Genomic DNA, 26762 nt, shown 5'->3' with positions numbered 1-26762 from the left:
TCGTTTTTTTGTTTCTTTTTCATATCGCGATATTATACGCGCGTCCCGTATTTTCCTTTTCTTCGTGTTTATTTTACTTTGTATTTTCCTTATTTCCCATTTGTATCTCGCCTCGTGTATTTTCTATTAATATGTTCTCGCGTTGGTATTAGTACACCGATCGAATGATTCCGTTTAATCGCCGATGATCTTCGACGGTAGGCAATAAGTCGATAACACAGGTTATTAGAACAGAAACTTGCTGTTTATTACGAGAGGATCGATTCACGGATGTACGATCGATCAAAGACACACCTTTTATTTAATCGATCGCACGAGAAGAAATATAAATTTCAATCGCAAATGTAACAAAACTATCGTGTCATCGAGAATGAAATTTTGTACAACGATTAAGGAACTTTGTTCTATTTATCGTCGACGACTCCATACTTTGATCGTTGTTACGTTTCGCCATTATCGATCCAAGATGTATGCAGATATTGTTCGAATTTAATTTTCAATGTTCGTCGAGATAAATTTATTCTCGTACGACGAGAGTCTGTTACGACCAAACGAGACACGTACGTTCTTCGTGCGATCGTTTAAACAAAACATAGACAAGAAACCGGGACTGTCGTTAATTCTTACGTTATTTTTCGTTCTGTTTAACGAGTAAGCCCGGCGAACGTTCGAGCTATACTTCAAAAACACCTTGTACACGAGGCGATTGGACCGCGAGTGAATGGTAAACGAGATGGAAACCGTACAAATAAACTGGATGGCGAACATCGTTCGAGAGCAGCGATGACGTCGTTGGAAAATTATATAAGAGTAAATGGAGGAAATTTTATGGTGCACGTGTTGTGACAAGTCGAAGACACGAAACATAAACAGATTGGTCGCACGGATGAAAGGTCTCGAACTCTCCCGTCACTTTATCGGCGTGAAATTTCTTAAACGAATCGCGTTATTTTCAATGCTGCGGATCGATTTACCAATCGTTTCGCGCAAGTTGGAGGGGGATTGAGTACCGATCAGATTTAAACGTCGAAGAAACGTTCTCGTTCCCGATAGTTCGAGTTTCTGCTTGAGTATCGAGGCCGAGCTGCGTGCACCCGATGAACGCCCACGAGCATTTTGATTTTTAGTGCTTAGCGTCGCGCGAGTAACAGGGGGTTATCGAACAAAACGCAAACGAAAAACTCGAAATATTCTCGTTCTCGATCGTTCCTACCTTTGCTGGAATTTCGTGACTCGGTTCCGTGTATCTCACGAGAACCCTTCGTTACTTTCGTTTCATTTCCAACAGTTTAGATTGTTCTGTGCGATCAACAAATAGGAGAGCACTTGACGGAACGCTCACTGTAATTAAATATTTCTAGTAATCTAATAGTATAATAATAGTGGTAATAACTCTCTAGTAGTAGTATAATAAATGCAAACGAAGGAATCGAAACGGTTTTGTTCTGGATCGTTGGAGTTTCAGCTCGAATTTCGTTTTCGGTGGTACGAATCGTTTCGTACAAGCAAGAGGGAGTGTTGAGCGTCGAGTAAGTGTAGAAGGAATCGAAACATTTTCGTTTTCCGTCGTTTTGATCTTTCCTAGGTTTTCGATGTTACCTTGAGTGCACTCGCGAGTGACTCGAATATCAAACAGATTGGAACGAAAGAGCCGAAAGATTTTCCTCCTCGATGGTTTCGGTCACGGCTAGAATTTCGAAACTGAGCTTCGTGGGTCTTGTAAACGCCCTCGATGCTTTCCGTCTCTAGTAATCCCAATCGTTTCGCGCGAGCAAGAAATAGTTTAGTGTCTAATAAATGGAAACGAAAGATCCGATAGATTTTCCTTCTCGATCGTGTTTCACTCTCTGCTGGAATTTCGAAACTGGGTTTCGAGCGTCCCGATAGTTTCTACTAAGTCCAATTGTTTCGCGCCAAGAGGAAATTTACTATCAAACAAATTCGAACGAAGAAACATTCTCGTTCCCGATCAGTCTACGTGCCAAAACTCCTCTAGAATTTTAAGACGGATGCGCTAAGAGAAAATTTGCTATCCAACAAATTCGAACGAAGAAACATTCTCGTCGGTCCGTATATACCGAGACTTCGCTAGAATTCTGAAACCACGCTTCTCGGCGAACGTTCATCGTTGATTTTCGCTCGTGTTAATTAAAATCGTTTCGCGCCCGTAATAGAGTGTACGAAACGACGAAGAAACGTACCGTCTACGCTCCGAGACTCGCGTAGAATTTTGAGGCCGGGCCTCATCTACACGGTGAACGCCCACGATAATTTTGATTTCTAGTAATCCGACTCCATTAATAAACCGCCCACCAGACACCATCGGTACAGGGGTTCGGGACTTATCTCGACCGTTTCGTGTATTTTTAGTCCGCGTTACTCTTCGTTCATGCGTGCCCGTTAAACCATCGACGTGTGCTTTACGCGTGCTGCACATATGTGAACGACTCGTTCGCCCTTCCACCGTGCACGGTCTCTCGTTCTAACGTTCACCAGCGTTCTCTGTCCTAGACCGGTACACGTGTGTACTCGAACGTACATAATATCGTATAAATAGGTATTGGCCAATGGTATGCGAGAGAACGATGCAGATTTTATTTCGGTTTTCCCCGGTCACGACGGTGCCTTTTCCATCGTTGTCTTGTCCGGTCTGGCATCACGACGGAAACAATAATCGAACGTGAAAGTATAGCGGGCCGCGGTGTTACCGTTGACTTTCAGCGCGATCGATCGATCGATCGGGTACCACGTTCGTTAATTGGATGGTATCTTTTTCCACGATAATCGGGCTCTCCGATCCTAATGCCGCTGGAAGGGCGCGAACGCGCTCACAGATCTCAACGATCCGAACTGGTTCTGCGCAAGTAGGATTATTCGCGATCGGTCGAGCGAAAGTTGTCCAAATATTTTTCAACGGGGTTGATTTATGTCGCCGCCCATGATCGTTCGTAACGTTAGTGAGTCATCGTACTGGGTCGCCCAGCGCGGTTCGTTCATTCGTTCGTTCGTTCGTTCGTTCGTACGGGAACGCGACGATTTGTAGCTCGAAATCCTCCTCGGCCACGGTTAGGATTCAGAGGAGACAGTACCGTCTGGTAACGAGCTTGCAGCCCACGCGGGGCACGTCCGACTCCTATATAGACGGCGACTTCGATATACCGTTATTCGGAGGTAAAGGCGAAACTTTTACCATCCAGATAGGCCGGTGATTCAGTGATCGATCATTCGTTGCACGCCGGTTCGCGCTTTCGAACCTGTTGCGCGAGTTGTTGCTTCGATGGTTTATATATCTTCGCGGTCCAACGTCGCATTCCGCGTTCAATCGCTCGAAAATATACACGATTGAACTCAGTCAGTCGCGGTCTTACGATCGCCACGGACGGACATTACGGAATCGTGTACCGAAACAAAGATCAAGTCGGAGTTTAGATTTGGTACAGCGATGCTCGTCTTGCTTCGAAGACGCGGGAACTTTTCGAAGGCGACTCCGGGTTTCGTATACGGGGGAGGAGTTTACAATGTGTTCGAGTATTCTGGTTTTTATGCGTTTCGAGTAGTTTCTTGCAACGATAATTTGTCTCTTGGGTATCTAAGCCCAGTGTACGATCGTATAGTACGAGTATTCTAGTTTGGAGTAGTTTCTCGTAACGATAATTTGTCTCTTAGGTATCTAAGTCCAGTGTACGATCGTATAGTACGAGTATTCTGATTTTTATGTACTTGGAGTAGTTGTCCAACGTGTACTTTCGTACACGAAAGTTGACAAGTGGCGTTTCAACGAAGAGACAGAACAGAGCTTAGCGATAACAAGGGGAATCGTTAAAATCGCTATACGTTTACAGCTTGACACTATTTTTGCAATTGTCTACGAAACTCGAAAAAAAGGAAAGATTGTTTATTTCTATGCATCTGCGCGATACAATCGAGCCGATTTTTCCCGATACGACGTAACTCGATTCGATGAACAATCACGAGGTTTCGTTGCGCGAGAATGATCGATAAACGAGGCTGTTTCTCGCGAAACCGTACGACGGAAGATACGATCTCGAGCCGTGTTTCCTCGCGCCTCGGTAATTATCGAAACTTTGTAAACGGTGTTAACGATCGATGTTATCGGCGCTGGTCGCGTCGCGTGAAAACTTTACGGTTGATAATTATCGGGATCAGGAATTCGATTGCGCAATATGTTCTTGACGCGCGTGCCGAAAGCTATTACACTTCATGCGGGGCAACCGCGCACGAGCTTTCCACTTTCCCGTGCATTACGCTCAATCGGGACTTATAATCTATCTGCATCGGGGGGACTCGAACCGATCGTATACAAAACGGACGTTGACAAATTCATTCTTTCCGCGGTTACGAAAGGTTCGCTCGTCGCTGGGACCGCCTTACGATAACTCAGAATGATCTATCTTCCGTTCCATACACGGTCCGTTCGACGAGAATGGCTTACCCGATCGACAATGCGAAGTAGGTGGAAGAGGAGCGGCCCACTGTGTCACATTTATTATAATTATTCCGAACGGAACGATCCTTTTCTTTTCTTTTTTACATAGATTAACGTCGAATCGACTCTTCGGTTGTCCGCAACGGAGAGGTTGAGATATTGTTACATCGATCGACGATCTTCGTTTCTTCAACCCTTTGAGTTCCACGATGGATTTCGCTAGTCGTCGATCCGCTTAGGATTCTTGAGAACATTCACGGAGCTCCTTAACGCGACGTATTTATGAATAAATGGTTGTATTATAGAGAATTTTAAGGTTCGTAAAAGTATGTTTCATTTTCTCGTAAACACAGTGAGTCTTCGTTACTTCGACCCTTTCAGTTCAACGCTGGATTTTGCTAGTCGTCGATCCGCTTAAGATTCTTGAGAACATTCACGGAGCTTCATAATGCGACGTATTTATGAATAAATGGTTGTATTATAGAGAATTTTAAGGTTCGGTGAAAGTATTATTTTTCATTTTCTTGTAAACACAGTGAGTCTTCGTTACTTTGACCATCGTTTTAGATAATCGTTCTTCGAAAGACACGATCGATATCGTCTAATTAATCGTTACGATTATCAATCGTTGTATTACTTTGTTCTTCTTTTTTAGCTATGGTTCAATTTACGTGGAAGAATTCTCCAATTTAATTTCGAATTTTTGGGAAAAGTATCGTGCACTTTTTTCGAGACTCGCGACCGAACCGTAACATATTTTCGTTCGTGTGTTATCTTTGTTAGTATTAAATTACATTTACATACAAAGTGTATACAACTTCGACCCTATGGGAAATGTTCTTAGAGTGGCTGCCATTGCGTTCGAAACTCAATGTCGAGTCACGTTCGACATAGGACCCGGCGGGACGAAATGTGACGTGGTGCTACACCAAGGGTTGAAAACAGTTACAATATCGATTTCCGTTCTTGAAACAGTTACGACAACCGACAAAATATTTATTATTTTACCAATACCTCGATTCTGACTCATTTCGGTCTCGATTTACCGGTGATTAACATTTCAGAATCGAAAAATAACAATTATAGAACCGACCTAATAAATCGACTCGAGGTACACTTACGTCTCGAGTAATCAACTCCTTGATTACCAGTCACCCGAAACATTTAAGCATTCCTACATTTGATCGTCTATCTTCGTTTATTTACCAAAATTTAAACAGGTAGAAGATTAGTGATTCTTTATTCGGTGCTATTACCAGGAACGAAACGTTCCGATTCATCGCGCACGCGCAACCTCCCGATGAATAAACTCCTCGATGATCGACGACACGAAACGTTGAACTATTCTTACATTCGATCGCCTGCGTTCGTTTATTTACCGAATTCAAGCAGGTAGAGGATTAGTGATTCCACGTTCGTTCGGTGCTTTTCCCAAGAACGACAAGGGCAACGAAAAAGCCTCGGCCCGATTCGAGACACACGCGCAACGCCTCGGAGAAGAATCAAAACGAGGGAGAGTAGAGGAGCAGGGGGAGAGGCGAGGGCGAGGGAGAAAAGGGAGCATAAGGCGCATCGTTGTTCCGTTCCAGCACGATTTTCACCGCGAGGGAACGGAATGCCAGTCACCGGTGAAGTCGTCGGACTACTAATGATCCGTCTCTTCGTTCTTCCTTCTCTGTTTCCGTCCCCCTTTCTTCTTCGTCCAGAATTCAAATGCCGTGTTCTCATTCTAATTACGAGACGCGAGTAAGCGGGGAGGCGGCCGACATCGACCTCGCTCCGTATGGCCTCCGTCGTCTGTGTTGACCAGGTTGACCGTGATTCGACCGAGTTTCTCCGAATACGACGGATACTTCGGGGTTTAACGACGCGAGCGTCGGTTATCGGGGAATTTCGTGACTCGTTCGGGAATTCGGTGGAAAATCCGGAATCCCCGGGTAGTAACCCGTTTCCTCGTTTCCAACGTCGCGAATCGCGAGTCGGGTACGGTGATCCTCGAATAAGCGAAACGATCGTTCTCCGAGCCAACGAAACTACGAAATCGTTGTTCCGTTTAACGGGTAGCTTCGTTTCCGAAAATTGCAGGTAAAATTTAGAAAGATCGTAACGAGTGGTTACATGTACTAGGTGAATGAATCGAATCCAACGAGTCGAAGAACGGTGAGGTACAAAAATCATCTTTCGAGATATCTGAAGATAAAATTTTGTGCTCGTTACACTTAAGGAGTCTCGAAGAAGATTGTATCGAGTGGGATACAATGGGACGAGGTTCTGGAAGAAACGCAAACAGAGGTGGGGATGATTCCTGATCGCGAATCCGAGCAACAAGTTTTATCGATAGCCGAGACATTGGTATAGTCCCTTTCTTTTCCTCGTTGGACGGTGTACGCGTATCGCAGTCTCAGCTCGAGATTGAAAAGTGAAATTCTTCGAACGAGCTTAAATATCTTCGGATAACAGAAGCGGAATTGGATTCCCAAGCGTTTCAGTTATCCGGAGATACTTAGACGCTCGGGTATGGTAATGGTAAAATAATAATTATATGCCGATCTACAACACGCGGCCAAGAATGCCACTGGGATCGAGTACATCTTTCCGTCTAAGTAGAAAATCACCAGCTTCGACACCGATCAATCAAGATGCCTAGACATTAAGACTTTTCTCGTTTGGGAAGGCGTCTCGGTTGGTGCCGGTGACTCTCTACTTACATGGAGAGATTTAATGGACTCATTTTCCTCGGGCGTCAACGGTACACGAACGTTTCTGTAATTAGAGTACCGTATGGCGATAGTCTGAGTAATAAGAGAGCTGCGAACGGAGTAAAGTTTCGGTTGGATCGATGAATTTTGAAAAAAGAAATTTCGAAGCAAATAAGTTCGAATGAAGAAAATTCGGATGAATAAAGCTCGAACGAAGATAATTGAAATAAATCAAGTTCGAACGAAGAAAATTCGCATAGATTGAGTTCGAACGAAGAAAATTCGGATAGATCGAGTTCGAACGAAGAAAATTCAGATAAATCAAGCTCGAATGAAGAAAATTCGGATAAACGAAATTCAGATAAAAGAAGTTCGGATCGATCGAACCTGAATAAATGATATCTGACCGTGGCTCGAGTACGTCGAGTAGCTCGAAAGAATTTATTCGAGCTGCTTGACCCGCGACTCGATCGATCGAGTACTCGAATTTCGAGCTATTCGTGCGTTCGGCGTACTCGGATAACCGCGCAGTGACTTCCTCATCCACGAGAAATCGCGATCGCGGGACCGTCGCGACGATAGGTTGGCTCCTCGTGTTCCAGTGTCTGCCAACGATAAATAAAGGGTGACGTTCAAAAGATATCGTTCGAGTAGTTCTCGTGCAATTAATCGCACGCAATTCGCTTGGCGACTGTACGACCGCTGATAGACGGATCTGTGGGTCGAAAAGAAACGTGGAAAGATGGGAAAGCACGCCTATATCAGCGACACGGATGTTTTATCGTTTCTGAGCTACGGAGAATGGTAGAAATAATTACTCATTCTTCCTGGCAGCGTTAAGTGAATATCGTATGTTGCGGACGGTCGTTATCAGGAGAGGTGAAGATCGATGAAGGGAACACAATTACAATTAATTGGAGTGTCTTCGGAGCTCGGCCATCCCTGTTCTAGCTATTTTGTCTCGTTCTACGTTCGTGGCAACAGATGAAAATAAATGAACCAGTCTAATAGGGTTAACAGATAAAATTATCTTTGAATACTGTGTTGTTCGACTTGTCGTCCCTCCTTTACATGCATTCGACTTGTCACCTAACGAGTTTCACTCGTTCGGGTTTCTGTACGTTGCGGGTTACAAAATAATTTCAACGTTCGATGTCAAAACATCGTAATACAGGACACGGCCAGGCTTAGGATCGTATCGATGAACTTCAAACAGGACACGTTTATTTGAAAAACAATAGTTCCACGTAGCAAGGAAACGTTTATTTTAAAAACAAGTTTCACGTCTGTTGCACCACTAAAATAATAAAAAAGCGATTAGACGCGTAATTACTGTCAAAGTTCAACATGTTGACGCATCTAAGAATAATTAAGTTTTTTCTTATATTTTCATAATCCGGTTATTCGTATTGAAATTTTGTTTCAATTATATATGTAATTATGTATAACATGACTAAGGATAACGATTAGATCGATTCTCGAACTTGGTAATTGCAACTTCAACGATCGGAGTTCCGTGTCGTTCCAAAAGTAGAGTGTGACGTTATAAACAGACACGCGCAAATAAAATTTCCGTGTCTCGTAAGTACTCGCAGCGGGTAGAAGTAATTATTTTCAGCAATTTTAATTCGTACCTCGGAGAAGTGACGTAACAAGAAGGAGAGGCAGATTAATTAGAATAATTTTAGACGACCACTTGTGCTCGGGGCACTTGAACGAGTACTCGGACGGGGGCAAGAGGGAAGGGGCTGGAAGCGTCGTACAACATCAAACTAACCATAAAGTTTCCTAACCATAAAGTAGCACTCGTGTATACGAGACAACCTTCCGCGTCCTTGACATTAACGTAACACCGAAGTGGCCTTATTCGTACGTTAATGATTCCCGTATAAAGATTCACATACATATTAAACAGCTTCGACGATTCGAATCGAGCCAAGATCGTTGGAGTGCCAAGAACGAGTCATTCTACACCAAATGACGACTAATAAACTAATCTTGGTGCTGTTGCACATCCTGGTAACCAAAATTGGCTATAAATTCGTAATAAACGTTTTGCGAAGAATTTGATTAGCGATTAATGCTGGGTTAGTCGCGCGAGTTTAAATTTTCATGTTCCTTTCGTTGCATCATTTTCACCGAGATACTTGTCGAGAGAGAAAAAAGAATTTCGGCAATTCGAAACGTGCCAAGATCGTTGAAATGTCAAGACCAAGACCTATTTCAATTAACAACCAGTAAAATAGTACCGTTGAAACATTGATCGTTCATAGTCTTAACCAAAATCAGTGGTAAAACTATGATAAATATTTGCAGAAAATTTCATCAGAGATTAATACTGGATTAATTGCACGAGTTTTCAATTTTTATATTCCTTTCCTTATATAATATAATTATTTTCTCCGAGATCCTTATTACGAGAACCAAGATCGTTGGAATGTCAAGAACGGAACATTCTATTCCAGTTGACAACTGGTAAAACAGTATCGTTGAAATATCGGCCATAAATCTATGATAAATATTTGTAGAGAATTTGATCAACGACTGATACCGGGTCAGTTGCACGAGTTTTCAATTTTTATACTCCTTTCGTTACACAGTCATTTTCTCCTTATTACGAGAACCAAGATCGTTGGAATGTCAAGAACGAAACATTCTATTCCAGTTGACAACTGATAAAACAGTACCGTTGAAGTATCAGCGGTAAATTTATACCAATATTTGACCACTGCTTAATGCTGTATTTGTTACACGAGTTTTCAATTTTGATTATATTTTTTCCATTACTTTCGCTTTATATCACTTTTCTCTAGGATGCTCGTTGAGAGAAAAATGACCCACGCACATCGGACCGTTAGGGTTCGTTATCTCATCGGGGAAATTAAAAAGTCATGCTCGAAACGGCGAATACACGCGTAGCTCGCGAGGCCACTGCCACCGGTCTTAATTAACCAGGATTAGTGGATGGGACGGGTGTCTCTGTAAAACGTTTTTCTGGATATCCTGCCGGTGACCAGTCGGAGGCACCGCGCATACATCAACCGGAATGCGCAATGCTTGTCAGCTTATCCCATATGTTACTGGGTCATTGTGCCTCCCGGCGGCTACAGCTCGTTCAGGTATAAATTATACACGAAGTTTACTTTGCATCGTGCAAATTTACGCCGCACAATTTCACGTTGGCCGCCGCGGGCTCTTGTTTCCTGAAACGCGTACATGCATTAGGTAATGGCGCGCAAGAAAACGCGGCTCAACGTCGTTCATTGTTTTTAGGTTGAAGCGCGCACGGGCATTTACAGTCTATTATAGCCCCTCGTTATCTCGCGTAATGCGCACTGGCCATCACGAGCCTTGAGTTAGTTTACATAAAACGTGTTCCGCTTTTTTTTCCTTTTTTTTTTCCACGATGACAATGTCTCGACGTCCTCGATTAAACACACTCGAAGGCTATCTCTCGCGAAATTACGAACTTCCAACGATTGCCTGTAATTTTTCCCGGGCTTCATCTTCGCACGATTGTTATCGGTCGCCTAAATCGGTTTAAGAGAGAACAAAGTGCGACCACGTTTCCTGTACCCTCGTCCATGAAAATTGTTCCCGCGATCGAATTTTGAAATCGCGTAGGGGAAAAAAGAAAATAGAAACCGCGAGATCGTTTCCCGGTGTGTTACCATTTTCCGGTGTCGCGAGGTGAATTTTTTCAAAATTGTTTCCAACGTCGAATCGTTCAAGAAAGACGTCCCATTTCGTGGAACCTGTCTTTACAAAATTCTATTTCACGAAGATGGAACGGCTTTGAAAGACCTCCTAAAATAAACGAAACTCGCAAGATTGCACTCTACCACCACCTTCCACGCATCGTGAGCCTTTCGCTTTTAGATTTCAGCTACCTTTAATATTATTCCGAACGTATCGGTTAAAAATTGTACAAGTTTAATCGTGGAAGAGCCGATCAACTGGCTGATATTTGTACACGTACTCGAATTGCACAGTTTATCGCGCAAAATTTTATTGCAAAATTTGAAGAACATTCCACGGAATATGTTGTATTTCATCGAGTCGATCCATTCGCTGCGAGTCGTATCGATTGGCGAGGAACGAGCTTGAATACAAATCATTAAAACGCAATACCGACATTGTCAGTTACGTGTCCTTCGCAAGACATTTTGATCACTGACACAGTCAGTGACGCGAAGCGAATAGGTTAGTACTTACACGTGTACATATGTACGCAAATATCGTGGAACCAATCCTGCTGGAACACTTCGAGCGTATCGTCCTCTCGCTTCAGAACTACGAACAGTGAAATGAAATACGCTCGCGAAAATCTCGTGCAGCTGGATGATTTACCCAAAATGCGAGGAAAGCTAAAAACTGAGTGTTTCTCGTCAAAATGGCACCACTGTCTTAAATTTAGAAATTCGAATTCCGCGATAGTTCGCTCGATAAACGAATCTGGATCAATGTTTCGAAAAAGTAACGTACAAGGTGTTGGAAAACTTTTAATCGTAATAATTTTCAAATTACTAGTTTTGAGGTATAAGTATCTTGCAATAAAATTATAGAGTCCGGTTAAAAGAAAGTGTAATTGCATTCTACAAACGCATATAATTATTTTCAAATCATTCGATACTATTTAATGGTACCTCGTGGCATTTTTATCCATCCTCGACCATTTTGAAGACTTGTCCTACAGAACACCCTGTACATCCCACTTGTAACTACATTACCCAAGGTACACGTCTACTAATTCTCGTTCGTGTCCAATTATTCCCTCGCAGGAAAAAAGAACGATAAAGAGTCTTCTATTTTCGTCACAAAGTGCCAGACTGGTCCCCTTAACCCTTTGCGACTCGAGCACGTTTTTTTTTCTCCTTTGCTACGAGAAACTGACGCCTCGTTGGAAATCCCTTAAATCGTATAATTAATCCGTAACATTTCTATTCGAATATTTCACCTATTCAACGTTTAAATCCCGATTAGTGGAAAAAATATGGATAGTCGACGAAACGAACGGAGAGAATCTCCGTTGGAAATCCTTTAAAACGTACGATCAATCGAGCAACGTTTCCAACTTAACGATTCACCTACGTAACAATTCACAGTTCCCGTAACGTTGAAATCCCGATCGGTTCGCTCGAAGTGGAAAAATACGTTAGATTGGTCGACGACTGGGAGGGTCTCAGCTCGAACACAAAGGGTTTAAAACATTGACCTTTTCACCGATCGTTGCGAAGCGTACAATGCACCGTTCAAGCGGAGATTTCACGGTGGTGACGCGTTCGAAACGTACACGTTCCGTACACGCGCGGAACGGGCCAGGGCTAGCGGTGAGAATACCGACAATTCGGCGTTGCATCTAATCGAGAGTTGAATAGGTCAACTGCTGGAAACGTACGCGCAATTGCTGCCGCAGCACCCTTTCATCTCGCCGTCTTCCCTCCTCTGTTCTCCCCCGGCAGGCTTTCTCGATTACCACGCTCCGGCGGGGCTGCAGGCTTTGAAATCACGAAGCAGCGCGAGGCTGCTTTGACGCTAGAACCGTTATTAGGCGAGACGATGAGACGGTTTTCTTGCTCGTCGGGTCGAGAGAGAGTCTGCCTCGACGACCCTCGCGGCTGCTCTTCCATTCTCGGTGACGTCTAACAAATCGAAGACGAAGACAGAGAAGACCGTCCGCGCGATTGTATCTCGTTCGCTTTCCAAAACGCCTTGTTTTCGCATCACGATCAATCATTACGCGCAACCGTGTCCCGTGATTGTTTCTCGCATTGTTAACGTCGGCTCGCTTCTCAAAGACGTCGATCGAAATTGATTCTAAACGTCCGGCTGTCACGAGTTACATAGACGAATCGACGAGCAGGTTGATTCATCGGCTATTCAATGATTCATTGGCTAATAACAATACCCGTTACCGATAAATCGACATTAGGTAGAAATAATAATACAAGTGGCGATACCGAGCTAATAGAAACGATCGTAACGGGGTAGAACGACTGTATATAGAGTACACGGAGGTATAGATCGATTCATTGGCTCGCGTCCCTTAATAAATTGACCCAGGTAGAAATAATAACGTACAAGCGGTAACACCGAACTAATAGCAAAGAAGCGATCGTACCGGAGCAAATCGACGAAGAGTTATTATGTTTGTCGTTAAGATCACAGTGTTGAACCTAACGGTCTCATAAATTTCACCTATTTCGTTCCCGATTTCTACGTTGTCCAAAGCGAGTAACTAATGTCTTGTTCTCGCGGGCCGATTAATCTCGCGTAATACCTCATTGGCGTAGGAGCCTTACGAATTTCTATTTCGAAGACAATGTCGATAGAAATCGATACGCGTCCCAAATGTGTCGCGAGTTTCGCGAACGAAATAAGGCGGAGCTCGGAGATACTCGAATACGAAATTTTATACGAAATTTATGGTAATAATCATTTTTAAATTACGATGATTTACATCGAAAAAGTAAAAATGAGATAATGTAAAATTCGTTTGAAACGTTAACATAAATTGAATTCAAATTAGGATCGTTCGACGAAAAGAACCTTTCAAAAATGTTTTATCTTTACACTCCGATTGGTTTTCAATCGCGAGTTTTCGAAGAACGTTGACGTTCGACTTCGAAGCTAAATCGCGCTATCGATTTCCCCGAGAATCAATCCGGAGGGATCGGACGAATCGAAAACGATGATGCAATATCCTTTGTACGATGAAACCTCTCATCTTCGATTCAAGGGACGGGGGGAGGTATTGTCCTCTCTCCCCTCTCCCATAATCTCGAATAAATTTGTATCTTAACGACGATCAACGTCGATCGAGATCGATTTGGAACACGAACTCGTCTTGTCGCAAATTACGGAGACCGGGACCTTGTCCGCGGCGCTTTTATACGCGTTGTTAGGAAATTCCATCGAAAATCGACGAGAATTACGCGCGTTGCGTTATCATCGCGTAATTGCGGAAGGTCAGGTAAGGGTCAAGTGTGTCTCTACCCGCGTACCGTCGAAACATCTCGCGGTTTGACCGACGAGACGTTGCGTTGGCAGGCTCGGTTTCTCTTGGCCGCAAGATAATGACGAACATTGATGCACGAAGATTAATTCACTTAATTCGTTTCGTTTGGAAAACCGCGCGAACGTGCCCCTGGCGAGCACAGTGCTCTCCTTTCATATCGTTCGCTCGACAAGTTACTTATCGAGGGGCCCTACTACTTTGTTTCGTTGCTCACCGATCGAACGAAAGACGATGAACGATTCCTCTCGTGAAGATTCCACGGTTTCGTCGAACCGAGTCGATCCTGGCGTGAAATTCACCGGTTGGAGCGCAGAGGTAGCGAAGAGGAATACGAGATAAAACCGGACGGGTCGGTGCACACGCGGCAAAAGGCAGCCGGGAACGGGCGAGCAGGATTTCGTGGCAAAAAGAAGCGCGAGAGAAGCGCACGAAATACAGTGGCCCACAGATGGCGGGCTAGGTGACGTCATCCCTATAAACTTTGACACGGTCGTTTTTGACCGAACAGTGGCGGAGGGGATGAAACGTTATTTTCAAGCCCGCTGGAATCGGAATCTACTCGTTGACGAAAATTTACAGTTTCCGCTCGACAACCACCACCATCGAACGCATCGAAACCCGTCCACCGCCACCACCGTGTTCGCCACCATGGTCGCCACCCTCGGTGACGGTATGTAGGTCGATTGTATTGTCGTAAATTACTAATACGAAACGCTTGGCTTCACTTCCGCTCTTTCGTACCGGCGCGTCCCGGTTTCTCGGTTGCACGTGTGTACACCTTCGTCCGACGTAACGATCCATCGCGATAAAAGTGTCATCGTTAAACCGTCGCGGATCGAAATTGCGCGAACGAATCTACGTATAGGAACGTCTCGTACGCGTGACGCAACGATCGGCAAGTTTACCATGATTTCTGTTTCTTTCTATGTTTCCCGAGCGGTCTAAAATTAGAAACGACCCATTGTCCCGCATACCGGTGATTACAGGGGATTGCGTTTGTTGGATTATCAGATTGAACGTAAGTGTGAACATCCTCGTTCCAATGCTAAGCGTGAACATCCTCGTTCGGATGGTAAGCGTGAACATCCTTATTCGCTTAGCAAACGGCCGATCAAGTAGGTCAAGTATACTCGAACGACGCCGCGTCGGCGACGACGACGTTGTTCGTTTGTTTAAACGTCGGGCAACAATCGTGCGCGCGGCTACGATCGACGAGAAATTCGGTTTTCGGAGCGACGCGTTCTCCGTTTCGCGGATGATCTCACGATGGTGGAGCGTCTTCGGGGTGTGGGGGTACCAGAGATGGGGCCTTCGACGACGTTTATCGACGGTGTCGAGTTACGTTCAGCGGCGCACAGCCCGCGAAGACAAATCTATTTTCGAAGGACGCTCCGTAATCATCGATCGAAAAACCGGGCCGCTCTCGTGATTCCCTCTAGGACGATGATGTCACTAGAGAGGTCTGCGCGCGCGGATATAGTACGCGCGGCCGCGCGGGAGAGCCTAGTAATAATGAACATCGGGACGATGATGTCACGAAGCATGGACGATGCCCTAAAATTACGAGTCTCGTCTTCTCGGTTCACCGCGCGCTCCGCGTGGCTAATTTTAAGTTCGTGTCCTTGCTTAATTAAACAGAACGACGGTACAGCATGGCCCGTTCGGTGCTCTACGTTGATCGCGAGAGTGCTCGATCGTTGATGAATGTATCGAGGAATTTCTTTTTTTCTTTTTTTTTTCTTATTTCGTTACAGCTACAACCATGGAAAAGGACGATCGAGATCCTCGCGTTTCTCTTTTACCGATCGACTATTAATTATACGTTGGGGCACGAGAGAACTCACCGTGCGAGGATTCGAGGAGGAACAACGAAAAAAAAAAAAAATGGTGTACAACTCCATTCATATCGGCGCGCTCGCGTTAATTGGATCCATTCCTGAGAAACCGCGCAATCTACCTCCGGTACATTTGCACCTGCTCGCGACCGGATTTTACCCCCTTGGACCTGCGTCGGAACGGATCGAGCGATCCGCAAAAGGAAAATTCGATCTCGTGCGCCAGATAAAGGCGTTATTTCGCCGCCCGAGCGTTAATTCGCGACGCGAGCGGCGCGGCCACGAGGAAGTGTTAGCCGAGAACCTCGTGTTTATCTCCGTTCGTGCGCCGATCGGTCTCACTTCGTAGCCCGTTGCGAGCAACGAATCAATATCGTTATAAACACAGGCATTATCCGACGAGACAAGAGCAGTCGACCGTTCAATGCCCCGCAAAGTGTACGCTCGCGGTTTAATTAATACGTAACGACCAGTAAATGGTACGTTTGCGTCGTTCGCGGCTGTTATCGGCCGCGATTGCGTTACGCTTCTGTTTTCGCTCCTGCGCGGAAACCGTCGATAATTTCACGTAATTGATCGTTTTTACGACCGGATCGAGATCAAACGCTCGTTTTCCAACGATACCGCGCGCAGAAGAAAATTTAAGATCCGAGCGAGGAAACGAAGCGATCCACGATTCGCGCGAGGGTCGTAATAGGAATTGCATAATTGGGTTAGATAGACAATTTTCGCAATCGATGCACTCATCTGTTGAAAATACGCGTTCCGTGATCTTTGACCTTAGCTCCGATCGACGAGTAACGAAAGTACGGACGGATATTAACGATTCGGAGAACGATAGCTCAGTAGGTTCTCGCGAGACGAGTTTAAATAAAATGATCGTTTCGTAGATATACGTGGCTGGGTAGTTGTGAAAATGTTCGCGGTATTTGTACGGTTAAGATTCTCGTGCTGTTGAACACGTGCGAAGCGAATACGAACGCGACCGACGTTTGGTTATCGTTTAAGTAAAACGTGAGAGTGAACGATTTAATAACGTTTTCCCTTTTGGAAATTTATGAAAGGGAGCCGCGATTACAACGTGGAACGTAACCGTTTACGTAACTCGATAACAGCGAGTTTCGATTAAATGCTCGCGACGATAAACACCGATATCGCATTATTGTAATCGCTCGAGAGGAAAAGGAAGGAGCCCGAACGAAGGGAAAAAAATGAGAGAGATGAAAAAAGAACGGAACACGAAATACGCGTTTTAATCGTTCGTGTATAGCATTCGGATCGGAACCTAGATTACAAGCTGTTGGCTCGCAGAAGCGTATCAACCGCGCTTAACCCACAGCGGCGAGGGTGGAACAACTGCTTAGATACATATATCTTCGTGGGTCACAGCCTGAAAACCCCTGGGTTAGATAGATAAGTGAATAGGTTCTGAGTCATACATTATTAGAGACAAGTTTTTAGGTCGTTTTTTTTCCCTTTCTTTTTCTCTCTCGCGCGCTTCGCTCGCGTCGCGAGCAACATTAACGAAAACAGCCGCATTTCACCGACCGCTGAGCGATTACGTGACCGCGGCGAAACGCGACCGAATGATTATCCTTCGCAACGATCGAGCGAACAATTCACGCGTCGTTTTATTTACACAGTGTTCTCAACGTTCGATTCTTGCCTCGCTTGGCTTTTTTTGGGGAGGATTCAGAGAGACTTTTCCATCGCTCGATTATACGAGTTACTCTCTTTAGAAATTCAGAAAGGCACGACAAAATAATACAATTTTTACTCGAAGTGTTTGCGCGAGTCAAATTAGGGGTCCGTTCTGACCCACGCTTAGCGTCTCTCTTGGTGTGAAACCGTTATTGCAAGGGTTATCCCGAGAAGGGCATGTCCACAAACGAATAAAAATATTCCGCGCCTCGATCACGAGATACGTGAACAATCTCGCGCAAGGTTGTCGACGTTTCGAACCGATGCGTTACTTTCGAAGATGATTTGGACGTCGTCGAACCGGATATTGCGCGGTGATCGTCTGGCGCGGCTTTAAATCGGGCGATCGGTTCTCTCGTCACCGGTTTGTAAGAGCCCTGAAGGTGCCAAGCGCACAGTGTCGCAAGAATCGCCCCGAAGTCGTTGAAACGAGTCCGACCGACCACCCGCCCCGGTTACGTGCACGGTGACTACGTTCCGACCATTCTGGAAGCGAATTTCGAAAGACCCGCGTGAAAAAAACCCGCGCGTGGTCGGTGTTCGCGAGCCACGCGAACGTAATCTCACGGATGTTGCGGAGGATCGTGGCCGCGAGTGGTGCAGCCTTCCGAGAACGCCAGGACGCTCGTTGCATTTTTCCTCGACCAATGGGCCGCGTTCCGTGCTGGCACACAGCAGAGGTCAAGGCTGTCGAGTTCAAGGCCGTAGCCGCCGATGCACCGAGGCGAGAGGATCTTTTCTTATCAACGTCGCGGGTTGTACAGCGCGCGAGAGATATTCGGTACGCGTTCTGTCTCGTTTTCGTTGTATACGCGGTGGTGCGCGCGCGTGCACGAGCACGGACACGAACACGAGCGCACGAGCGTCCATTTGTTCGTTGCTAGAACGAGGGCCAGCGAGGGCCCCCAACACACACCGCTCTTTTGCATTCACGTGTTCGTTCACCTCGTGGCAACGCTGCGGCGTCGTAGCGTGGCGCTGCCATGGTTGCCAAGCCCATCAAGGTCCAGGGCTGCAGCACCCGCACATGGTGCCGGTCCGCGAAGCCGAAGAAAAAAGCTCCCGACTCGACGTCTCGCGCCGTAAAGCCGACTGCGTCGGCCAGATTTTTCCACCGCCTGGTTCGTCGTCTCCAGACGGTGAACGAGCGACACGTCGAACCGGCGTCCCTTATCGGTGGACCCAGGTGCTCGTTCTTAGACCACCGTGTGACCTAGGTTTTCCCTCGTTTCACGGACCGCGGGAAAAGCGATAAAACTCCACCGGTCCTACATCCACGACTGCTACGATCCTTCTATGTAATTTCAGAACCGAAACGAACCGGAATAGCTCGGAACGTCGAGTTTAGGTGAGCTTCGAGCGATTCGTTCCTCTTCTGAAGCAGGAGGTTCGACCGCGCTAGTGGTATTTGGTTCGGGGTTTGAATGTACGCGAGGAAGGCGGTTAAGAGACACTTCTGGATCCTCGTAATCGGTTCATTATTTGGTAATGGTAACTGTGTCGGTACAGAGAGGAATGGTGCCTCGGCCAGGATTTAGAGCTTACCTGCTAGATCCCCCGGGCTGCTAATCCCTCGAACATGATGATTTGGGTAGTTGGAGATTGTTCTAGTAGCGTCGGGTCTAAAGGAGGATCCGTTACGTGAGCTTTACCGATTTACCTTGAAATGATATCGTTTGTAATCGAATAGAAGGTATTTTTTAAGATACTGGAGCGATGCGTTCAGAAGGTGAGCAAACCCGGGTTTTTGAACGCGATAAAGACCGGCGAGATATTTTCGAGTTCTCGTAATCAGTTCACGTGGTAATAATTTAGGTACGAGGAGGAACGTTGCTGTGCTTTTGGTCCAAGATTCAAGGTTCGTCTAGCAAATCTTTCCTCTATACTTGGAGCTATTAATCATTCGAACTCAGGACGATTTGGATAATTGGAGACCGTTCTAATTCCGTCGCGTTTAAAGGAGACACTGCTAAATGATAGGTCGAAACACGTAACGATGTCACCTCTTTACAATACAAACGCTACTCGTTCCGTAAAAGTAATCCTTTAACCTTCCAGAAGGCCCCTGGAAGATAAGCGATCCCCTCTTTGACTCTCCAAGAGGCTCCGCTTTCGAGTTCCGTGTCGTTAACAATAATCCATAACCAGAGATTGTTTTCGCTCTTCTCGTCTTACAAGGCAACGAACGAAGCAAACAACGAGGCAAAGTAATCTGTAAATGGGTATCCCGGCAGCCACGTTTCCCGCTATATTACGCGTCCTTGACGAATCCTTACGCGGAACGATCGATCCTGCGTTCTCGTCGAGCGATCGGCGCGTCGTGTCGTTTCTCTCTCATCGGTTCCTTTGACAGTTATTAATTTCACCGGCTACGGGGAACACGGGACCCTCTCTATGCTCTGTGCCATTTTTTGTTCCGCCGGTCTATAAATACGACCCCGTTTGCGCATGCTCGGCGAAAATCGTCGCCGCTTCCATTTTCTAACGCGACGTTTCCAACTTGGTCGCGAACGCGTCGCGAATAATTTCGTTCAATTGCGTTACGCGGACGTTAATTATTCTAATAGCGGAGCAGCCGGCTCGGCTCGTAAAGTATCGGGGACGTGTCTTCCTCAGCGAGGCAAACAACAAGAGGGGGACATCACCTTGTAGATGTCTTTCTTCCGTATCTTCTCGAAATTCATCCAACAAAGAAGTTAAAACGTTTGAACAACTACTTAAAACAATTCGTCACAATGTCCGGGTACGTTAACCTCGAATACCAAAATATACACCCTGGGGATTCGATAAAAACCACAATTGTACTTACTCGGAAGGGAACTAACTCGAAGAAATCGAATTTCGTTCTATTTTCGTCGGTTCGGGCGATAGACGTAATTACGTGGATGAATTATTTTGAACTTCTCGCATAGAATGACCAGGACGAGGGTTATCGTGCTAAACGATGACGTTGATCGATCGTTTCTGCTCGAAAACATTCCTACGGCTTGGCAAAGCGCGAATAAATAACCGCGCGCATAGTTTGAGAATCGGTGCTTCTTAGAGTCTACCAAACACGGAATAAAAAGTGAATTCCAAGCATCGTGGTCGATTGTTTTTATCCGAAAAAAACAGTTGTCGTAGGTTTGATAAAACGTTGGTAAATGACAAACTTTGAAATCGAATCGTGTACAATTGTTTCTTTAAAATGTAAAAAAGAATATCGTTCGATTCTTGGGGCTCAAAATCGGACGCCGTTGACGTTTCGATTTTCCATTCTCGAGTAGGTTTGGTAAAACGCTGGTAAATAACAGACTTTGAAATCGAATCGTGTACAATTGTTTCTTTAAAACGTGGAAAAGAATATCGTTCGATTTTTCGGGGCTTGAAATCAGACGCCATTGGCGTTTCGATTTTCCATTCTCGGGCCGTGGCTAGTCACGGCTACGGAGTTCACGGTTACGATGTCGTCGAACTTCCCGCCGTCATGGGAAGTTCGCCAGAGGGTTTTCGTTAACGAGGGGTTGGACGGCTGGGAAACGCAATGGTGCCAGGAGAGAAGAGAGAAGAGGCGCGGAGCTCGTGGAATTCGTCGTTACCCATCCAGCTTCGATTAGAGAGGTCTAACTCGGTCGGGTAGGTCGAACGATGACGATGACGCGCATTCCTCGAAGCGACGACGCCTAGAACGCACAAATAGCGCGGGAAAAGAAACGCCACGGCGTCGAACTCTCCTTGGCGAGATGTTTTGTCGCCAAGTCGGACCTTACGATCGATGAAAGATACGTCGGAGAAAAACAAAGCCGGTTACGTCATCGTTTGCCCTTCCATCGACTTTTCACGGTTGTTCGTGAATCGTTCAACGTTTAACCTTTTAACCGGAGATGAGTTCACTCGTCGTTGGAAAATGTTTCCTCCGCGGGCAAGATCACGCGCTCAAACTTAACTTCAGTTGACTCGTCTCTTTCCTATATTGTTCTTCTGTAATTAATACTGTTCTAATAGCTGCGTTTCGACGTTTCTTTGTTTTCTTGGTCCATTGGTTGTTTAATAAAGTGAGAATAACGAGAGGACTGAGAAAATAAAGTAAACGTCTAAACGCAGCGTTGAAAAATGTCGTAAACGTGGTGAAACTCGCAATTTAATAAAGTGAAAATTGTGAGTGAAACTCGCAATTTGATAAAGTGAAAATTGTGAGTTTCACCACGTTTGGGACATTTTTCGACTAAAGATTTTTTACAGTTAAACCTAAGAACGTATTACGCGAACTTTGTCGCGTTTCGGGGTCCTCTTCGACCCATCGTAACGTATCGTGTTTTTGTAATTAAAAATAGTCGCGTCTGAACGTTGCTGTATTTTTGTAGCGTTCTCGTTTCGTTACCGAAGTCAAAAATAAGAATAGACATTTTTAACTCGTGGACCTCGGGTCGAAAGGAAGAACGTGTTAAGGTAAAACTCGATGCATCGTTTGTTTGTTTGTTTTTTTTTTTTATCGCGACCGCGAATACCTTCCGATGTTCGTTCGCTCGCGTTTGCTTACACCGAGAAAGATCGACGCCACGATCGCAATTTATTTCGACGATAACATCGGGAGCATCGACACGTTTCGCCGAAAGGCGTTTCCCAGCGCCCAAAATCAATGTAGCTCGTAGGTGTAAGTTACGCTGCAGTGAAAAAGTTCGCAAGGAATCACGATATCGGTGTTCCGGCTACGAAGCAACATTATATCATTCGATAAAATGAATTTCCTCGAAGAAATCTTCGCTAACGTCCATCTTCTGAATTACTTTTCATTGAATGCACAATTTTTCTCGAAAGTTTCGAATAAAATTGAAAAATAAATCATTCCACTGGTTACCGATCGGGGAACATCGGTCGAAAACGAATTAAAATTCGCTAAAGTGTATCACGGCTAAGAAACGACTAAATACACGTTTAGTTCCGTAACCACGTGCGTTTCAGGTGTCACAAGATACGAGTTATTTCGCGTTCACGAGTCGACCAGTCCCCGAACGAGTTACGACACCTGCGGAACGAAAGCGTTTTCGTTAAGCGGGAGCTCCACGTTGCCGAAGGATCGAGGAGATTCATGAATGAGGGGGGTATCCCCGATACCGATATACGAAACCTCCGAGCGTACGATCCGCGTTGAATATTATCGCGGCGCGATGTTGGCTTTTCGTTGGCTTCATTGTTCGAACTTATCGACGATATTCGTGTTGCGTCCGTAGTATTACGACACAGGAGTGATTCATGCGTCTATCGGGACGTCAATCGATGAGAGACAATAAGGCCAAGGGGTCACGTGCTCAATGGTACTGAATGGAATCGTTCGGTAACGTTTCTGTGATAGACGCCGATCTCCGTTCGCGATAGATCGCTCGCGATGACGCGATCGTTCGTTTCGTTCGTAGATGGCGCGCCTAAAACCGACCGTGGACCTACCGTGTGCATAACGGTGATTCCGAAGAAATGATTTCGACACGGGAAACGCTTTCTCCACTCGCTCCACGAAATTTCCAACTCCGTTGGGAAACATTTCCCGCGTTTTTACATATGCCCTCCCTCTCTCCCACCACACACCGACACCTACGCTAAAAGAGAAACGTGCGTTTCATTCATGAATCGGTCGAGCAAGAGGCCCCTCTGGCTCCACGGCTGGCAGTTAATCAGTCTGTCGTCCGTTGGCATGTGATTTGACGCACATCACGGTTCGTGCCCGGCTTCGAGATCACCGAGTGCTTCACGGGGCAACAACTCGCCACACTGTGCCCTTATTGCCACTCGCGTTAATTAAGTATAAATTGCTTCTTGCGGTTTCGCGAAAGAGGAAAGAGATAGATCGCGAGCGGTCTATGCACGAAACTCGTTCGCAAAGAAGAAGACGCAGCGTCTCTCGTCTTCGCCGACTCGTTTCTTTCTCGCCGGCACCGCGTTTCGTTTCTTTCTCTTTATGTTTTCTTTTCACCAGACGGAGCGATTCGGTCGCGCGGATCGCTTTTCTCGCGCGATTGGCTCCAATGAACGTCACGACGAATCGCGGCGAATAGATTTGTCCGTGGGTGGCCGAAGGCTACCAGCACGCAACGTCCTGCAGCCTTAATCTAGGTATTAAGAATCACAGTAGATGAGGGTAGATCGAGAGAGACAGAGACGACCGACCAGGATAGAAGAACGAGTGCAACGAAGGAAGGAGGGGGAGTACTCTTGTGCATTCACCGCATTTATTAACCGATCCTTCGGTTCGGTACGATTGTACGCCGTAACGCCATCAGCGACGACTTTCACAAAGGCGTACACTGTTTCAAAAGCTGGTTTCGTAATATTCAAATGGTACCGGAGGAGAGGTCTGGTGTGGCAATGCACGCTCGCGCCATGCTCGTACACGACGATGTTATCCGAAGCCAAGGACCTCACCGCCCCGTAGATAGAATATATCGTCGAAAGACGACGAAAGGGGGGTGGCAGTGGAAGGCGAATAATTCATAAAAGTTAACAAGCAAATAGCGTCGAATTGCTCGGTTAACGGTGGCCGAGGTCGGTCCCGTTCCTCGGTGTTTCAAATCGCGAGATAATTCTTCGCGCGTCTTAATTCGCGTTTTATCAGAGCTCGTTTTGAAATTCAAATTGGCCGCCGCTGGAACGAAATTATCGAGAAACGTTCCTCGAGGCCGTTTAATATCGTCGAGGACTAGCCGTGGCCCGGTTTTCTACGTCTCGTCGTAAAAGTCGTTCTGGAAACAACGAGCCGTACCACCCTCTCTTGCGTGAGAGCGAGCGGGGCAGAAACGTCCACCGTCTCGATCCTCGCGGCGTATCTTCTCGCGGGATTTACGACCACCGCGGATAGGGAAAAAAAGTGCAACGCGCACCTTTTAACGACGGTCACAAAAGTCTCGTTGTAACGCGGCCTCCGCGAAGGCGACGTTGTCCCACGGAGGCCGAAAAAGATGGGAGTAGAGAGGCGGAGTCGCGCGATATCAAAGTTGTGTAGGCTCCTTCGGTCTCGTCGCGACGTTGTTTACCTTGATTATCGTGCATCCAGGAAATTTCAGGTACAAGGTGTTTGCACGAACCGACGCGACCGGGAGATAACGCTCACGGACCGCGAGCTACGAAAACGGAAGATTATGTGTATATATATATATGTATATATATATGTATATATATATATATACGTACACCGTATAAAATTTTTTAACCGCGTGAGAGATTAATTGCGGGGGCTTAGGCAACTCCGCGAAAGCGAACATGAATACCACTTCGTGTTGATTTTCCCCTTTCGCGCGCACGGTTCGCGGTTTATGGCCCCGTGTACGGGTACGCGCGCGTGTCTGCGTGTGTCGCCCAAAACGACTTCGGAAAGAGGGTCCACGGATGAAATTTACCTGAGCCCTCGGTGATTAATCGCTACTATTTGTTGCGGACATCCGAGGAGGAAGCCGACGCCGAACCGTGGAGGCCGTGTTCTTGGCCGATCCTCCCGCGGGACGAGATCGAAATCACGGTCGAGAGGGAGATGAAGAGGTGGGTCGATGGTCCCGGAGTTCGATAAATGGTCAAACTTTTTAGGGATTATTTTTTCTCCAAAGAGAGAAGCACTTGCGACGATATTACACGAATATTTTAACGCAACTCGCTTCCAACGATACTAACAATTCTCTCTATAACTCTGCCTCCAGACGAGAAACTCCAATGCATTATTATACGACACGAGTGTAACTTTTGCCCTAAATAAATTGGAATCCTCCGGAACGTAACCGTCCCGCTTAATTACATAATCTACCCCCATATGGGTACCCGGTTATCGTACGGAACGTATAAATATAATTGAAAGCCTGCACAAATCTGGTCATAATTCCATTCAACATAAATTAGCTCGAAATCGTCGTCCAATGGAACGAGAATCCAGAACGTATGAAATCGGTGGAGAAGGAAAAATCCGAGAAGGGGTTACCCTACGAGAAAGACTCGAGGGTTAAGTACCGTTTACGAAGAAAAAGAATCGAGAGTTCACGTTCGGGTTACTCGCGTAGGGGAAAACTAGAGTCGCGAGAAAGGTTTCTCGAGATAGCTACCGGCGGTTGTTCGTACGATTGGCTTCGATCGGGGTCGCTTAATAACTTTATCGAGCTAATGGATTCGAAGCGTTCGCGATGCATTATCGTTCGGTAGGCGCGAGAGAGGTTCGTGCACCGCGGGTCACGTGGCTCGTGAGAATCGAAAGTCGAGGAGACTCTTTGGCGCGCTTTGGAGAACTTCTGTCGCGTTCCACGCGGAGGATATCGGTGTTACGTAATCCAGCGAAACGACGACGACGACGACGACGACGAGGAGGACGGTGTGCATCTCCGGTGCTGTCGCCCCCGTCGGTATTCGTGTCATAGAGACGCGAGCCAACGCTCGCGAGTCACGGGGACGCGAGAGAGGAGAGCCCCGTTGTCTTCTCTTCTTCTTACACAGTGCTGGTCGTCGTTACAAGCACTTTCCAAACAATTTCGCGCGTCGCGTATTAAATCTCCGAACGTCGGGCGCGGAATTACGTTGGCCTACTTTTCAAAAAGTCGTCCGCCGGTAACACGAACTTTCGACGGTATTTCGGGATCGCGTGATTCACCGACGGGAATATGTATCGTCGTGTATCACCACGACGTCCGGTCGAAAAAGAAACTCCGAACGTTCGCAACGGTGCCGTTAATTAGACGGTACACACCCTAATCGGTGAACGTTCTTCGCGGTCACGACACCTTTCGCATTGGAACCTCCTAGAGGGTTGGTTAACTCCCTGCCCTATGATTTAAGATTCGATAACGAGTGTCAAAATCGACAGCAAGGTTACCACTCCCATTGTCCTTGTCAATGTTAATTTTTCTTTTCGAAGACATTGTATAAAGGTTTCTATCTAATATTTTCAAGAAAATATATTTCAGCAAGAGTCACAGCTCTCAGTGTCCTCGTGAATGTTAATTTTTCTTTTCGAAGATATTGTACAGAGGTTTCTTTTTAATATTTTTAAGAAAATGTATTGGAATGTACAAACGTGGACAAGAATCACTCTTAATTCTTATGATTTGGTCCGATTT

General features: G+C 45.9%; 1 protein-coding gene across 2 annotated transcripts in view; it reads left to right on the top strand.

Annotated features, from left to right (window-relative positions):
* LOC143151215 (protein amalgam) overlaps positions 1 to 26762 on the top strand; it is an 86887-nt gene that overhangs the window by 13383 nt on the left and 46742 nt on the right. The window contains exon 1 of one of the 2 annotated variants that reach the window (XM_076320129.1): positions 14513 to 14834. The exons of the other annotated variant lie outside the window; for it this stretch is intronic. Coding sequence (XP_076176244.1) covers positions 14684 to 14834 — 151 coding nt within the window. The 5' untranslated portion in view covers positions 14513 to 14683. Of the gene's footprint in view, positions 1 to 14512; positions 14835 to 26762 lie in introns of those variants that run through there. 2 annotated transcript variants of the gene reach the window in all.

This window comes from Ptiloglossa arizonensis, chromosome 9, assembly GCF_051014685.1.
Source record: "Ptiloglossa arizonensis isolate GNS036 chromosome 9, iyPtiAriz1_principal, whole genome shotgun sequence".
Classification (NCBI taxonomy): Eukaryota; Metazoa; Arthropoda; class Insecta; order Hymenoptera; family Colletidae; genus Ptiloglossa; species Ptiloglossa arizonensis.
This window is presented reverse-complemented; position numbering and strand designations above follow the sequence as displayed.